Source organism: Syngnathus leptorhynchus, chromosome 1 (assembly GCF_054491065.1).
Source record: "Syngnathus leptorhynchus isolate UIUO chromosome 1, UIUO_Slep, whole genome shotgun sequence".
In the NCBI taxonomy this organism is placed as follows: domain Eukaryota; kingdom Metazoa; phylum Chordata; class Actinopteri; order Syngnathiformes; family Syngnathidae; genus Syngnathus; species Syngnathus leptorhynchus.
Genome location: NC_141195.1, coordinates 15650325 through 15665374, shown reverse-complemented (window position 1 = coordinate 15665374; position 15050 = coordinate 15650325). Strand labels below are relative to the sequence as shown.

The 15050-nt window shown below is 40.5% G+C and overlaps 2 protein-coding genes across 2 annotated transcripts; one reads left to right on the top strand and one right to left on the bottom strand.

The window, feature by feature from the left end:
* The first annotated feature begins 142 nt into the window (after positions 1–142).
* On the top strand, positions 143–8689 carry gpr137c (G protein-coupled receptor 137c). The gene is made up of 8 exons (XM_085915401.1): positions 143–950; positions 4313–4362; positions 4495–4602; positions 5120–5258; positions 5334–5480; positions 5580–5705; positions 6304–6422; positions 6611–8689. The coding sequence occupies exons 1-8, from the start codon at positions 573–575 to the stop codon at positions 6834–6836; spliced, it is 1293 nt and encodes a 430-aa protein (XP_085771527.1). The 5' UTR covers positions 143–572; the 3' UTR covers positions 6837–8689.
* Positions 8348–14964, bottom strand: acp2 (acid phosphatase 2, lysosomal). Its single transcript, XM_085915416.1, has 13 exons — positions 14684–14964; positions 13166–13261; positions 12854–12940; positions 11987–12047; positions 11814–11905; positions 11642–11740; positions 11463–11552; positions 11306–11389; positions 11181–11229; positions 10677–10765; positions 10486–10592; positions 9989–10164; positions 8348–9705 (listed from the first exon to the last, which is right to left on the bottom strand). The coding sequence occupies exons 1-13, from the start codon at positions 14768–14770 to the stop codon at positions 9563–9565; spliced, it is 1260 nt and encodes a 419-aa protein (XP_085771542.1). The 5' UTR covers positions 14771–14964; the 3' UTR covers positions 8348–9562.
* Between the last annotated feature and the right edge of the window lie 86 nt (positions 14965–15050).

Genomic DNA, 15050 nt, shown 5'->3' with positions numbered 1-15050 from the left:
TAGAAGGCGGGGAGCTTGTTAGTTGACATCATCACAAACCAATGGAAAAAGCTAATTGTGGAGGCTGGTGCCACAGCCAGCAAATAAAATGTCCCACTGTTGAGTGGGCGTGTCTCCCACGTGGTCAATTTTGCTAGGAAACTATCTCGACTCAGTGGCTCCTGAGTCATCTGTATCACATTGAAGCGGGTTGATTATTGAGCCAAGATGGCGGTGACGGAGCGCTTTTTTCTTGTTTAAAACTAAAGCTTGGGGGCGGGTCTGAAATTGCATCACAGCTGATCTCGAGCTCCTTCTCCCCCCCCCCCCCCCCCACGTTATTTTTTTTGCATCAGTCACTGGAGGATCTTCTTAGTGACCGTCTTACCTTCTTTGTATTGTCCAAAATTGGGACTAGCTTTCTTCCTCAGGCTAGAATTTGAGTTCACACAGTCGCGCGCAGTTCCACGATGCCCCATATTTTCAGAAAACATGCTTTGACCGCTCATTTGAAAGGAATCTTTTGTGAATTCAAGTCAGCTTTGACCCAGTTTTGGGGTTCTCGACTTTGCTTGTGTTAGTCACCAGCGGAGATGTTTTTGGCCGCAGAAGCGAGCACTTCCAGCTTGTTGAGCTCCGTGCAGGAGAACCCCGCGGGAGATTCCATCTCGCCCGCCTTGGAGCTGAGCCTCACCTCCGCGTATACCGTTCTCTACTCACTCCTCTTCGGCTTCGTGTACCTGCAGCTGTGGCTCATTCTGCACTACGGATACAAGCGCTTCAGCTATCAGAGTGCGTTCTTGTTCCTGTGCTTGCTGTGGGCAGCGCTCAGGACGACTCTCTTCTCTTTCTACTTTGAAAACGCGGCGCAGGCCGTGCAGCTGAAGCCGCTGGCCTACTGGCTGCTCTACTGCTGCCCGGTGTGCCTCCAGTTCTTCACCCTCTGCCTGCTCAACCTCTACTTTTGGCAGGTAAAGCACTTTGTGCAGTCGTCTGGGATCTTCCATTCGTTCCTTTTTGCAGCTTCATCAACTTGATTGCTCACATACAATTTGCAATCTGAAAAAAAAGTGTTTTGCACATTTGGTTCAACAGAACAGTCATTATGATTTGACAGTATGATCTTTGAAAAATGTAACCGTCATCATTTTTCTCATGCACAAGAAACCACCACGCCTGAGAAAATCTTGGTACTGTCGAAAAGCATCTTATTTTAATGCAATGTAGTAAAAACCTGTCAGTAATCCTGTATATATCTAGAAATAAATTCAAAAAGCACACCTGATGATACACCTGGGCTGCGCAGAGGGGGTGCGACAAGGGACATACAGCCTCCCATGTTTTTTTTTCATCTTTATTTAATGGGCATCCAAACATTTGTGGCAGAGCAATAAAACAGACTCATGTGAATCAAGCAACAAAATCCTCTATTCAACAATCACGCTACGCCTCCAATCTTGCCTTCTCAAACAATTTGAAAGGTTAATTTAGGGACATCAAGGCAACTTTACATAATACAGTTCATTAAAAGGTTAAAGGTTAAAATGTGTTTTACTTCTACATCATTTCAAAGCATTTAAAATTAGAACTAAAGAATTAAAAACAAAATACAGAAATATAAGATACTTTACTCTAACGACTAAAGCGAAAGATTTAGAAAATGTAAAGAGCTCGATCAATGGCATTTTTCAATCTATTCACACTCAGGCCTGACTTCACCTCTGTTGACCATTTCCGTGCAGCATAACAGCTGAAAACTCCTTCACCATGTCTGCTTTGAACTCAGGGCTCCACCAATTGTCCCAAATCTGCAGACCTCAGAGAACAACTGGGTTTATATTCTCTTAGCATTACTTTAATGTAGAATATTGAGGACCTAAATCATGCAGTGCCGTATAGACCAGAAACGTACAACATAATCACTTGAATAGAGGTTTAGCCTTAAAATGTTTTGAGTATTTTTTTTAAAATAATCACCGGAAGTGCAAGTAAAAAGGAGGGATATTGTATCGTAACGTTGTAGAAATGAAATTAAAAGGATAACTTCTTTTTTTTTTAAGTCAGGTAGACCAAAGCAATAGTAAATAATATAAATGTATTATTGTGATAAATTTGATTATTTTCTTTCATGCTGTCTCATTAAAATTAATAAAGGTGCTTCAGTATGTAAAACATGTAAAAGACAAAATATAACGGCAGGAATCCTTTCTTTATTTGTTTTGTTGGTGCGTATAATGAACCCAACCAAGCATTGGGTGAGTCACAGTTTTTAGCAAAGAGCTGTTTGTGTGCGTCTGCACAACACCTCCACACTAGTGCTGCTAAATCTGCCGCTGAAGGAATATTCCCTCAAATCCCAGTGAAGTGAGGAAGAAGTAATGAGGCTGTTCTGACTGGTCACATGACATCTGATCAAACATTGTGGCCCATGAGATAATCCCTTTTCACAAGCGGTAAACTGAAGACTTTGACTGGAACTTTATTGCTTTTTTTGTTACTTGGTTACACCAGGAACAGATATTGGCCTTCTGTCGACATAAATGTTATGTCAGGACCGCATAAAAAAAAAACGCCGCAAGCATTTAATATGCTTTCTCTACGTACATCACCGGCATATATTTTTGCTGAGCCCAATTGCTTAAATCCCTGCTCTCATACAGGTCATTACTCATTCGACACGTTAGCCACTAAGCTAATTCTCTCTAATTTACAATAGTCTGGAATAAATTATTTTAATGTTATATTATAATTTAAAAGAAATTATTGGGGGAAAAAGTTGAAAAAGTAAACCACAAATGTCAGCACAAAGGATTTGCTGGTGCACCAGCCACACAGACTTTCCAAAAGCCCATCTGTATATTCGATTATTTGTTGGAATAGTTAGTAGTCAATGCACAATTCATGTTATTGGAAACTTTACACAGGAATGCCAATTTAGGTTTTCCAGAAGCAAGTAACAACTGTTGCTAAAACACACTCGGTCCATAAATAGGCAATAGCTGAGTCTTGTTTTCCAAATTACAAGCAGAAAATGTGCAAATGTTTTCTTTTCTATTCAACACAGTATTCTTAAATATAGGACTACAAACATCTGAGACTATTTACTGTTGTGAGGCTGGAGTTTTGAGGATTTGGACAATTTTAAGCGAAACGCGGTCCCGAATTAAATAATCGATAATAAAAATATCAATTAATTTTAAACAAAAATCATCTATATTTGTCTCTATCTTTTTCATTTCTTTTTGGATGCTAAAATCTGGCATTTGAACTGGGGAGTGTAAACTTTTTGTCGTCACTGTTCCGATAGACATGCAGAGACGTAAATCCAAAACAGTTGAAGACACTGAGATTCACATATTAGAATTTTAAAATGACTATAAAGTACATGAACACGGGAGGACACTTATATTGATACCTTACATAATCTTGTATCATATTCTGTCCCTCCCCTGTGTGCAAAAGTGAAACCGCGCAGAGCCCCATTGCTCTGCTGCATGCACTTTGGTGTACGTACACATCTTGCATTCCCACACCACAGGCGAACGAAGCCATTTTATGCAATAAAAGCCTCAAGCTGCAAACTATATACTGTAGCAACTTATGGTTTACTTCTTCACCTTCCCTTCTGTATACTACTAGTCATGATGTTGTTCACTGTATTTGCAACACAAAGACACACATCTAGAATAGATGAACCTACATTTTTTTGTATTTGGCCCAGTCGCCTACTTTCTAGGTCGACTTCTGACCTACATTCTGACACAAAAGGCAGATTGTTTACACATATGCCGTTATGCAACGTGAAAAGTCAGCAAAGACAACGTTGAGTGAGCTCACCGCACAAACTGATTGCAATAGTTGTGGAACTGTAAAAGGGATGAGCAGAAGAGAAGATGATTATGTTCAGTTTAAGTATCATTGAAATACACTTTTTCCTCTTAGCCTCTGTAGACTGATACAGAAAAATACTCCACAAACGCAATATTCATCTTAAGAAGGTTGCTATGACACCTATACATGACTTAAACACTGAGATGGTGTTTTTTGCTTTTGGACGTGTAACACATGTATGTTAATTTACAGTTGTCAAATTAGGAGCAGTGTGAGCAAATTGTAAATCCAATTTATTTCCACCTCACAGAGTTGAGTTTTGTACAGCGGTGCGTGTCCGTGTTCATTTAATTACCCAGGAATGTCCTGAGACACTGTCAAGTTCACATAGCTCTACTAAAAGAAGGGAACGTTTTATTCCTCTTCCTACCATCTTCTCATACACGACATTTCTGCACATGAAGTCTTTGTATAATAATACTTTTTCCCGTGTATTTCTTAGGTGGTGTTCAAGGCTAAAGCCAAGTATTCTCCAGAGTTCACCAAATACCGGTAAATGTTTGTTGAAATACAAATATTTTGAGTGCAGCTGTACCTAAACAAGTGTCCAGTAAATGTATACGTAGAATCAAACTTGAAAATGCTCTGCTATACTGTTTTTTTTTCACTTGTGTTTTTCTCCAGGATTGCACTATCATTGCTATTCCTGTCCCTCTGTATATGTTTCCTTGTGGTGAATTTAACGTGTGCATTATTGGTGCAAGGTGCTTTGGAGCGTTCGGAATTGCCAAGGTAAGTGATCATCTTAGAACAAGTGAATAATTAGAATCAAGAATATGTATTGCTTTCCAGAGGTTCAATGTCTGTATCGTAGCAGACTTGACAAAACTACTGACGCTTTTTACCGAAAAAAACTGAAGTTGTTTTTACTAAACCAAGTGCTAGCTAGCTCGTTTCAATCAAAACAAAACATTCCCGTACATTAGCTAATTTATATCAACGTAACCAAAAAAATGCAAAATTTACATGGAGTTGCCAATTTGGAGTAAAACAAATTATTCGCAAATCTCTTTGAACGTAATTGAAGACATTTACTCGCAGATTAATGCTACAAGCGTATAGCATAATGCCTCGGGATTTTGATTTTTGCATACGTGAGTAAAAAAGTACAGATATTTGTGTCAAAGGAAAAAGTTGTCAGAAAGTTGCAGACACCAAGAATGTAGTAAGCCACCTCATCTCACCCATAAATCTGATCTGGATACTGAAAATAACTGAATGTCTAACAAGTGACTTGTGATATGTTTAGCGACAGGAGTGTGAGACATGCCGTGCTAGCCCGCGTCTTGATCAACGACAGTCTGTTTGTCCTGTGTGCCGTGTCTTTGGCCGTCTGCATCTTCCGCATTGCCAAGATGTCCTCTGCCAATGTTTTCCTCCAATCCAAGGTAGGAGAAGATGAAAAGCATGTGTTGAAGATGTGTCGAATATATTGTTTTCATTTCCAGTTTGTTTTTCTGCAGGGGACATCGGTGTGCCAGGCGACAGCTGTGGGAGCGATGGTGATTCTCCTCTACACGTCGAGAGCTTGTTACAACCTGGTGGTGGCGCTGTCTCCGCTGGGCAGACCTGATTTGTGCAATTACAGCTGGTACACAGTTTCAGATCAGGTGACTGATCAATCACTCCTCAATTTGGGGAGGCGTAGCAGTCAAAGTTGTAACAGGGCTTATCACAGCTCACTGATAGCATATTTTTGTGTGTTCCAGGCCGACGTGCTGAAGTTCAGCGACGAGGCTTACATGGTGTATGGGATTATTTTGTTCTTTTGGGAGTTGCTACCTACCACCTTGATGGTGCTTTTCTTCCGAGTCCAGAAGCCCAAACAGAACCTGGTAAAGGAAAAACTCATTACAAGCAGCCATTTGTTTCTTTTCACTAAATACATTTGAGTGAGATATGAAAAAATGACGGCGAAATCAAATGTTCAGCTTTTTATTTCCGTGTGTTCACATCGATATAACTTTATAAGATGAGCTAATGTATTGGAACACTAAAACTGACCACAGTGACTAAGACTTCAAATGAATGAGTTCCTAATATTTAAGAGGTGTGCATCTCTCCAATCAAAGGTGATTTAATAAGATACTAAAAATACTGAAATTAGTTATCTCAATTACTTTATAAATTTACGCAAAGTGTAAAATCTGAACCTATAATGAGGTTATAAAATGGCAAAGGGCGGATACACAGATGAATTACACCTTCTTCCATCTAGTGGAAGAGAATTAAATTGTATGTCATTGTCGTAGATAGATCATCTAAGACGCATTATTTTTATGATGATACGTACAGTACATAGTAAACCATGATTCTTGGTGTACTATCCTGTTCTGTTTTCATTCTACAACCAAGTTAAAGGGCGTGACCTGGCTACCAACACTTTACAAAGGTACAAAAAAAAGATCTAAACAAAGCTTGAATGTGTGCCAGGTTCCCGCAGGAATCCTCAACACCCACACATTCGGCTCCAGGGATTCTTTTTTTGACAACCCAAGGAGGTATGACAGTGACGACGACCTATCCAGAAGCAACAGGGGCGATCGGGCCAGGTGCGAACACACACACAACGTTGATGCAGTGTGTCTATGTAATTATGGCATTACTATGTATTTGTTATGAGTTAGGGGCCCTTATTTAAATACATATTCAGAACAGATTCAAATCATTAGTTGATGATTTGTTCTGGCACATATACAGTCACATCGTTTCTACCATTCATATGTACTATATGTTCCAGCGTGCCATCCTCCACGGCTCAACCCAGTTGCGTGTCCAGTTGGTACGGCTCTATCCAGTGTAACAGGGCCCCGGCGTCAAGCCAGCCGGCGCCCTCCACCACAGCCCCCCTCCTGTTCGCTTACGGAAACATCCAGAGTACCCAGCACCATCATCACAACTACTACTCCACCCCACAAAGTCACCACCACCATCACGGTTATTATCACTCCACCCCGCAGAACTGAGCAGATAAAGCTCTTTCATTTTGGAACCTTTAACCCCCCCACCCCACCCCCAAAGTTTGAGGACCAAGGATCGTTTGATGAGAAATGCACGATCCTGTGTGCAGATTGCGGAGCAGGAATGTAGCACTAAAATCTCTGACCATAATCCTCAAGGTCATGCTTTAATGAGGGTTTAAAAACAATCAACAGTGTTGATTTTGGGATGAAAAATAAATTCAGGAACAAAAAGGACACTCGGACAAACTGCTGAGCTGAAATGACAATAGAAGACAGATCTCATCTAAGGTTCAACTACCAAAGTGAAAAAGCTTGGTTCTATGTCTTTGTAGCTATGTGTCCTGATGTAACGTTTTTTTTTTTTTCATCCCTCAGCATTTACACCTAATTTCCGAGTGAATAGCAATGTTGAGGTTTGTAAGTATGAGTATTATTGTTTTGATAGTTTGGTGTATTACTGTAACACTTTGGATATGATCCACGCATTCGTTTTCGCTTCCACTTATCTTCACTGGGGTGGCGGATGAGTTGGTGCCTATCCTTGGAGAATTTGAGAGAAAAGTAAGGCACGCTTTGGACCAGTCGCCAGTCAATCACGGGCCATTTTGGATGCCCTTTGTGAAATGTGCAGATGTTTGACAGCACCACTGAGGAACATGTGGTTAGTATGTCTTATCACTGCAAGATGCTAACTGTGGCTAAATATACCAGGAGAATTGGACTAAAAAGTTCAATACACCTGAATTTCATGTACCGCAAGTGAGCCCGAGTGCCAGTAGTGGAAGTAGTAAACACTTTCAGAATGACTGCTCAAAATGACCCATATGTGTGAATGATTGTTTGGCAACTAGAATAGGATGAAGCTAAACAAAATCAATGGATGGAATAACCCAACACATTGACTGAACAATCGACAGCAGTTTCATAAATGCAAATATCAACGCCACAAAAGTATATTTGCACCATCTATTGTGGATGTCACCGAAGTCGAGTATGAGATTGTAATGGTCCACAGGTTGGACAGTTTGGCCAAAAATAACCGTTATAAGCTTTGCTGCAACCTTTTGCACTTGGATGTGTTGATCCTCTGAAAGAGGAAGATGTCTCTCTGCCGTCACATCAGTCTCATACTTAACATTCCTTTTTGGAAAATGTTTGCACAAGATATAATCAATGATGTATGTAGAGCATCATTTGCATGTTTATTGGTGAAAGTCGGTGTGTTTGTGATCTGAACATTGAGGATGCTTTTATATGATTTTTTTTTTAATTCACCATATAGCTTTATTGATTTAACAAATTTGTACTTTTTCATTGTTTTCCGTTGTTGGGAATTTCATTTGTTTGGTGTCCAAAACCACGTTAACATTTTGTGCTAAATCTCTGAATTAGACAATTGTAGGCCTCTATGCACCCCCGAACTTGACAAACAGCACCTGCAAGTGGAATGATCTTGTTCTAGGCTTTTTTTTTTCTTTCATAAAGATATAAAGTAGAAAAAAACATTGCTCGCATTCTCAATCGCACCCATTGTTTATTGTGAAAGGTGATCCCAAGGGAAATTTCAGAATTCCAGAGGAGGAATGCTTGTCACAAATATGGACCCACAAGTTTAAATTCAAACTCCTGTCTAAGCTGCTGCTAGCGTGTTCTTAAAATGTGGTCAGTCTGCAAAACATTTGTTGTTGCTAACTGAGGACGCTTTCAGTTCCATGTATTGACATGGGAAAGTTGCTCGTGCAGTCCATGGCTCTGCATCATCATGCAACAAGTCAACCTTATGATCCAGTCCCTCGCAAGAAGTTCTTTTAACTAGGACAATACTGAATGTAACCTGTTTTGTGACAGACATTAAAATAAGCAATGTTAAAAAAAAGTCTAATTGTACTCCCTTACACAGATTTACTGTGAACTTAAGGTTAGACAGGTTCAACTAACCTACATTTAAAAAGAGCAGCCAAGAAAACATGGGTGGCAAAAATAGCACACAATCATTTAATAAATCTGCTTGAAAACTAACTACACCTAACTGACAAGTAGTAATCACTGTCATTAACATCATGACCTTGAAGTGATTTTAAATTAGGAATTATAACATTACAATTAAAACCAACTGTAGCAAGGAGAAAAATAGTATTGCTACTAGAAGTTTGAAACATACTGAGAAAGCAAATAGTCAGCAACTCATATCAAACCATTTGCTCATCTTTAAAGCACAATGCTGCTGAGATTTTGACAATTGAAATATAACACTAATAATTCACAAACATCAGAAAACAACTGCAATTGTTTTAAGGCATAACGGTTATGTTTTGGTCATTTGATTTTTGATGATAAAACACTTAGCAAAATTCAAACAACAAAACACATTTGCAATAAATGTAGCCTCTCGAGATAAAAGAAGCCTTCAAAGTAAACATTCTTGACTTTCATTCACACGATTGCACCCAATAGAAAAAGCATTGATCCCATCAATTTGGATTCTGGAGGGGGGAAAAAAAGGTATTAACGGGTAAAAAATCTCTCCAGTCCTTGTATTTGTCATCAAGCCAGCTTTGAAACATTCATAAAAGCTGTTAACTAATAAAAACAAAACAGCCAATGTGAGTGAAAAACCAGACTTGAAGCACCAAAAAAAGGGGTCAAAGCTCATCATGGGGATCGTCATCGTCGCTGCTACCCTGAGGTGAGAAGCTACTGAGCCTGCAGAGGACCTCCCTGCATTTCTGTCAGGACTCCTCACCCCTCTCAGGACCAATCTGGCGATAGCCCTGGTTGCCCAACGGCTCCTTGTGGCGAAAAGTGGACAGGAAGAGGATGACGATGAGGACCAGCAACAGGCAGCCAAACACCACCAGAGAGATGATAACCTCTGAGGGACGGAGACGGACTGGTTAACAAAAAAGACGTTGCTTATGTACAGCAGACACCTATGGCCTGAATCTAAACATGAAAAAAAAGTACAGTAAATGTGGAGCCTAAACGTGTCTCAGTTTTTACATTGCAGATTGTGGGTGTGTAAGTGAAGGGACTGTCGCCAGCATGAATGAAATTTGCTCAGGACGTTCTAGTATGGTCACATTGTTTGAATATAAGTGTTAACGATTGATATTTGACACCAATGTTGTTCTTGTGTTGGAGAGTTAATAGCTCACCTTTATTGGTCCCATATGAAGGCAACTGACACTCCTTCTGTCTGTCCTCAGAAATAGACAGCTTAGTAAGTTTCACAAACTCCTCTAGGGGGCACTCTAGGGCACAGCCTGGCAACTGAAGCGCATACGGCTCAACCCTGCTGTCATTCCGGTAAAACATGGACACTGACAGAGACCTGGGGGGGGGGGCACACACAAGGCGGAAGGTTAGTTGTGTATTCCCCTATGCATGCTTCCAATGATCCAATTGCACCTCTACAAGTTCTACAAGTATATCAGGTTTTGTGTTCGACTAATCCTGCCCCGATTCGGAACCAGAGTATCTTAGGAAACCAACCCTCAGTTTATATCAGTGATTCTCAAACTTTTCACACCAACAAAAACTACTTGGCTCACCACCGCGACCAACATCAAAATACACAGCCTTGTTAAATATTCATTAAAAACTAAAACAGTGTCAACATTCTTACATATGGAAACACAAAAGAAAAAAGTACCCATTGTCATCTGAATATAGCTCAATCATGTGACAGGAGGCATATGGTGGTTGTCTGCCATTGAAGACGTTCAAGCTGCCCTGCAGAGCTGCCACAGTGGTGTCATGCTGTCCAACACAGTTCAAACTTCATCCAACGCAAACAAAGTGAATCGCTCGCAAAATGCACGACTTGCATGATATGCATCTCACCGCGGAAAGCATCATCATTTTCAGAGGCTGACTTTGCTTTGATAAAGCCACTCGGGAAAGATTCTTGACTATTTCGCCCAACAGGATCCCTGAAAGACAGAAAACAGAAACACGAGGGGCCAGACTAAGTCAAAGTCCGTTTTCACAAATGAAGGCAATGCATGTCAGAACAGAGGTCAGTGGAGCCACAAAGCTCTCTCTGATTGTGACATGAGATGGAAGGAAAGGCAGTTAAGAAGCAACCTGAAGCTTTTTGTTCTTTCGCTTCTTTGTACTGTGTCAAATATATGCCTGTGAGTCTTCCTGTCAATACTATTTGTTTGCCATCTGCAGCGTTTTGCCTTCTTTGTTAGCATTTCCTGAGGCAAATGTTTGCGCTTGCTTTAAAACCCATGTTTGTTTTTCGTTTGGTAAGTAAGCTTCAACAGTGAGTGTCAATAAACTGTTAAAACTGTTGAAATTGTTAATCATCTGCTTATGAAATGACGTGACCTTAACACACACCTCCCTGCAGCCGACTCTTCTCCTGCTGTTTGTAGACACCAAATATAACCTAGAAAGATCGGAGTATACTCGAGTTACAAACAATTTGTGTCTCAATGGCTTGAACTCCAGAGAAGAGTTTTTACCTGGAATCCAAAGTCTTTCAGAAAGTGGAGCCTTTCCCAAACAGAAGGGGTCACCCAATCTGGAGCTGACTTGTTATGACGTGACTAAGAAACACACCCAAGCGCACTTTTTATAGAGGCAAGACGACACAACCGAGTGGAAAATGCAAGTATTCACCTCACAGAAGAGGGTGTCATACACACTCCAGACAGAATCCACACTCATCGACTTGAGGCCCGTTTTATTCCCAACCAGTTCTATGATGTCCTGGATGAAAGAAGACAAAAAAACAGAATGATGATCGATTTTAATTACGGTCACTCTTATTGGGCGTAAAAAAAGGAGGGAGGGGAGACCCGGTTAGCAGTTGTGACGTTACGATATTCTTCCGTTTGCTCAGTTTGGCGCATGAGCTCTTCGAAACGAGGGCAATCTCTCTGAGGAAAGGCCAGCAGCTGGAAAATATAAAACACATTCAATCAATAAGACAAGAAATCACATTAAAGGGCACTATGTTTTTATATCTACCTTCTCTTCGCTTTGCGGAACCGTGTGGACGGGAATGGGTTGCCACTTGATGTTTGGTGAGAAGACCTGCTCACCATTGGGGGGGTAAAGACCTGCAAAGGGAAGGAGGCTTGCTTACAATTTTAAGTCCTAATACCTACAAGTCAACATTTAGGTTGAAGTGTTTACAATACCGGCCAGGTTGGCCTCGGCGCTCATCAGGGTACGATCGTAGTCTGTGCTGCGCACTGAGATCTGAGGACACAAATAAGCAAAGCCTTTCATCATATAAACGGGCAGTCCCCGACCTTTTTCGCACCACGCACAGGATTAGTGTCAGACAATAGTTTCACGGACCGGCTTTCAAGGTGTGGCGGCGGATGAATACAACAAAAAACATAAAATGAGACGACTGGCAATGGTATCGTGAAGGTTTGTCACAAAAGACTTGACTGAACATCCTCATATAACAAGGAACTGAAACAAGGATGTGCAAGAGCGTTAGCACAGAAACATCACTTTCACATCACCACCCTTCAACCCTTAGTTCTATGGGGAATTCTGTATGCAAACACCACAGTGTAATATACAGTAATCGTCCGTAATGAATCCACTGTGTATTTATCTGCAACAACTCAGTTCAAGCAGCCGATATAAACCACTTGAATCTAGCCTTCTTCTTTACTGCTGCTGTTTTAATGTGTGACATACGTTTTGCCTGCGGTAAATTGCTTTGAACCAAAGTGGTATGTGACAGAGGTACCTGTTAAACTGGTTGCCTTTTGGGTTTTACAACTCCTTGGACACTTAAAAATTGAGCGGACTATGTCTATCTGATGATAGGCGAGCATTCCAGCATTTTTGTAGATGGAGTTTTCTGCCTTGTGTCATATTTGCACCATCACACAAACCCCAAATATTATTTTGTGCAATATAAAACTAGGCTGTTCCATTCAGTAATATCTTTATTTTAAAGTTTGATCTTTTTCACTCGATTAAGATGGAAATGACATGATCTCCTCCGATCTCCAAAACACCCGGTCGCCTATCTAAAGATTTACCTCATGTCGGACATAGCTTTCGTTAAGAAAGCCGTCATAACGCTTCCTCAGAAACTGGCCCAGCTCCAAGTGCTGCCGCATCCCTTCCTGAGGACAAACAAAACCACGCAGTGTGCCGTTGAAAGATCTGCACAGAGCTCATAGGATTACAAAAGTGATGTAACAAAGGGAATCATTCTGAAAATAAATAAATAAATAAATAAATAAATAAATATATATATATATATATATATATATATATATATATATATATATATATATATATATATATATATATATATATATATATATATATATATATTATCTCCAGACCTGTGATAGCTGTCCAAAGCCTTGAGGCCAGGCACTTTCTTGGTATGGATCTGTAGGATAGGCTTTGACCGGTGATCTGTCGCCATGTCGAAACAACTGCAAGACAGGGATACCGCGTGTCAGACTCAACTGGCTCCATGAGTGGATTACAAAGCTCTTATCTTGGTCGGTCCTGTTTCGTACAGTCATTCTATCAGCCCCCACCATTCACCCACATATGAAGTTTAGTCAGGGTGTCAGTTTGCATTTTCCAACGCAGAGTCCGGTGGACGTAAACAAGTGGGAATGAGTATATCATGTTACCTTTGTGTGTTAACTCCAAATTGAATTGATTAGAAAAGGCGAGAATGGTCAAAGGTCAATGGTTGTCGATGGGGCTTGTGGGGTCATCGCCACCAGAGGCGGAGCATTATTTTGCGTCGCCTCGATGCATTTCTGCAAAGATCTCATAAACGTTTGCTGTACATTGTGCTGAGTGGGTCTTCCCATATTGTAACACTGGAGTATGTGAGATGTTTGATGCCATGGTGTTAACATGGCAAATTATGACTGGGTCCAAAAAAATTTCAATTGTCACTTCCCTGACAGATTCTGTGTCTCTACAGCTACTACAACCTAACGAACATACTCAATCTCACAAGCAGCGTATTAGAAACCTATGAATGGTTAAATAGCCTGCATATATATGAAGAATGGCACCAGTGTTAAATGACAGCAGAATTGAATAACAGAAAATATAATGCAGTGTAATTTAACTTGTAAAAAATAAAAATAAAAACCGATTTCCCAGTTTGCCACTTAATTGGACAGGGGGTGAAATAATCAGATAAGCACACAATATTGTCGAATGAAAAGTTGTTTGAAATCATACAACACTGGGTAGGCCACGGTGGTGAAGGAATGATCAATGTATTGGTGGAAACTCAAAAGATGTAAATTGAATTATCTGCACGACACGATGTACAGTTAAGTGTCGAGTCGCAAACATGACACGGGATTTTTTGGGCGGTTGCCCTATGTTTCAATACATAGGAAGTTTTTATGTTGACATATGACAGATCTCACTTCAGATAACGGAGGTACAAAATACTATTTGTGGACACAAATTAGCTGTAGCTTTGCTTTGGGGTTTTGGGGCTGGGGGCGAGTTAATAAACGTTTTGTAAACCCAGGTATTGTTAAGAATTTCTTGCCACAAGAATTTAAATACACTTGACAGCGAGCCATGTTGCTGGAGGACATCGCGCAGTCTTTCTCGCGAAGGTGCGCTTCATTTGTTTTTATCCCTACGTCTAAATTGTTCAAAGTCACAAAATCGTTATTTTGCGCTCATTATTTCGGGGGCACGAATTGGTCTCGAAGTGCGCAAAATATCCATATTCCCTGGCTGAATACTCGACACTTGTCAAATATTAACATCTTACGTTTATGCTATATTTATATCGTGGCAATATATTCACCCTCCTCCCGAGATTTTTGCCTGGCGCAGATCTCTCACAGAGGACTAAATATACTCACCACGGTTACGTATTCCAATTTTTTCTCCGCTGTGACTTTCCCGCAGAGCGCGCCCACCGTCAAAAGCAGTAGAAATCTGAGGAGCATGACAAAGTCGGTAAAGCCGAGCCTTTCCTCTGCAAACTGAGGTAGTTTTAGCCAAACACTTCGCCGTTACGTCACGTGACGACGCGAGCGTTACACATGAACGAGTTTAGACACATATACACTGGTTGTACTTTGCACCGTTGCTAAAATGCGACAGCGCGTCCGCCATATTTGAAGTGTCAGATTGTGTCTCCTTCACAAAAAAAAATCTCTCTTCACTACAAAAAATATATACTCCGTGTCTAATCTTAGGCGATCAAATAACTAATAAACGTCAATT

What these genes read in the sequence shown, in the direction of transcription:
- gpr137c (XM_085915401.1), top strand. Translation starts at nt 573, where the DNA reads ATGTTTTTGGCCGCAGAAGCGAGCACTTCCAGCTTGTTGAGCTCCGTG. An exon ending in TCAACCTCTACTTTTGGCAG is followed by an intron (nt 951 to 4,312) that starts GTAAAGCACTTT and finishes TGTATTTCTTAG; the next exon opens with GTGGTGTTCAAGGCTAAAGC. An exon ending in AGAAGCCCAAACAGAACCTG is followed by an intron (nt 5,706 to 6,303) that starts GTAAAGGAAAAA and finishes AATGTGTGCCAG; the next exon opens with GTTCCCGCAGGAATCCTCAA.
- acp2 (XM_085915416.1), bottom strand. Translation starts at nt 14,770, where the DNA reads ATGCTCCTCAGATTTCTACTGCTTTTGACGGTGGGCGCGCTCTGCGGG. An exon ending in AATTGGAATACGTAACCGTG is followed by an intron (nt 13,262 to 14,683) that starts GTGAGTATATTT and finishes CCTGTCTTGCAG; the next exon opens with TTGTTTCGACATGGCGACAG. An exon ending in CGCCGAGGCCAACCTGGCCG is followed by an intron (nt 11,906 to 11,986) that starts GTATTGTAAACA and finishes TTCCCTTTGCAG; the next exon opens with GTCTTTACCCCCCCAATGGT.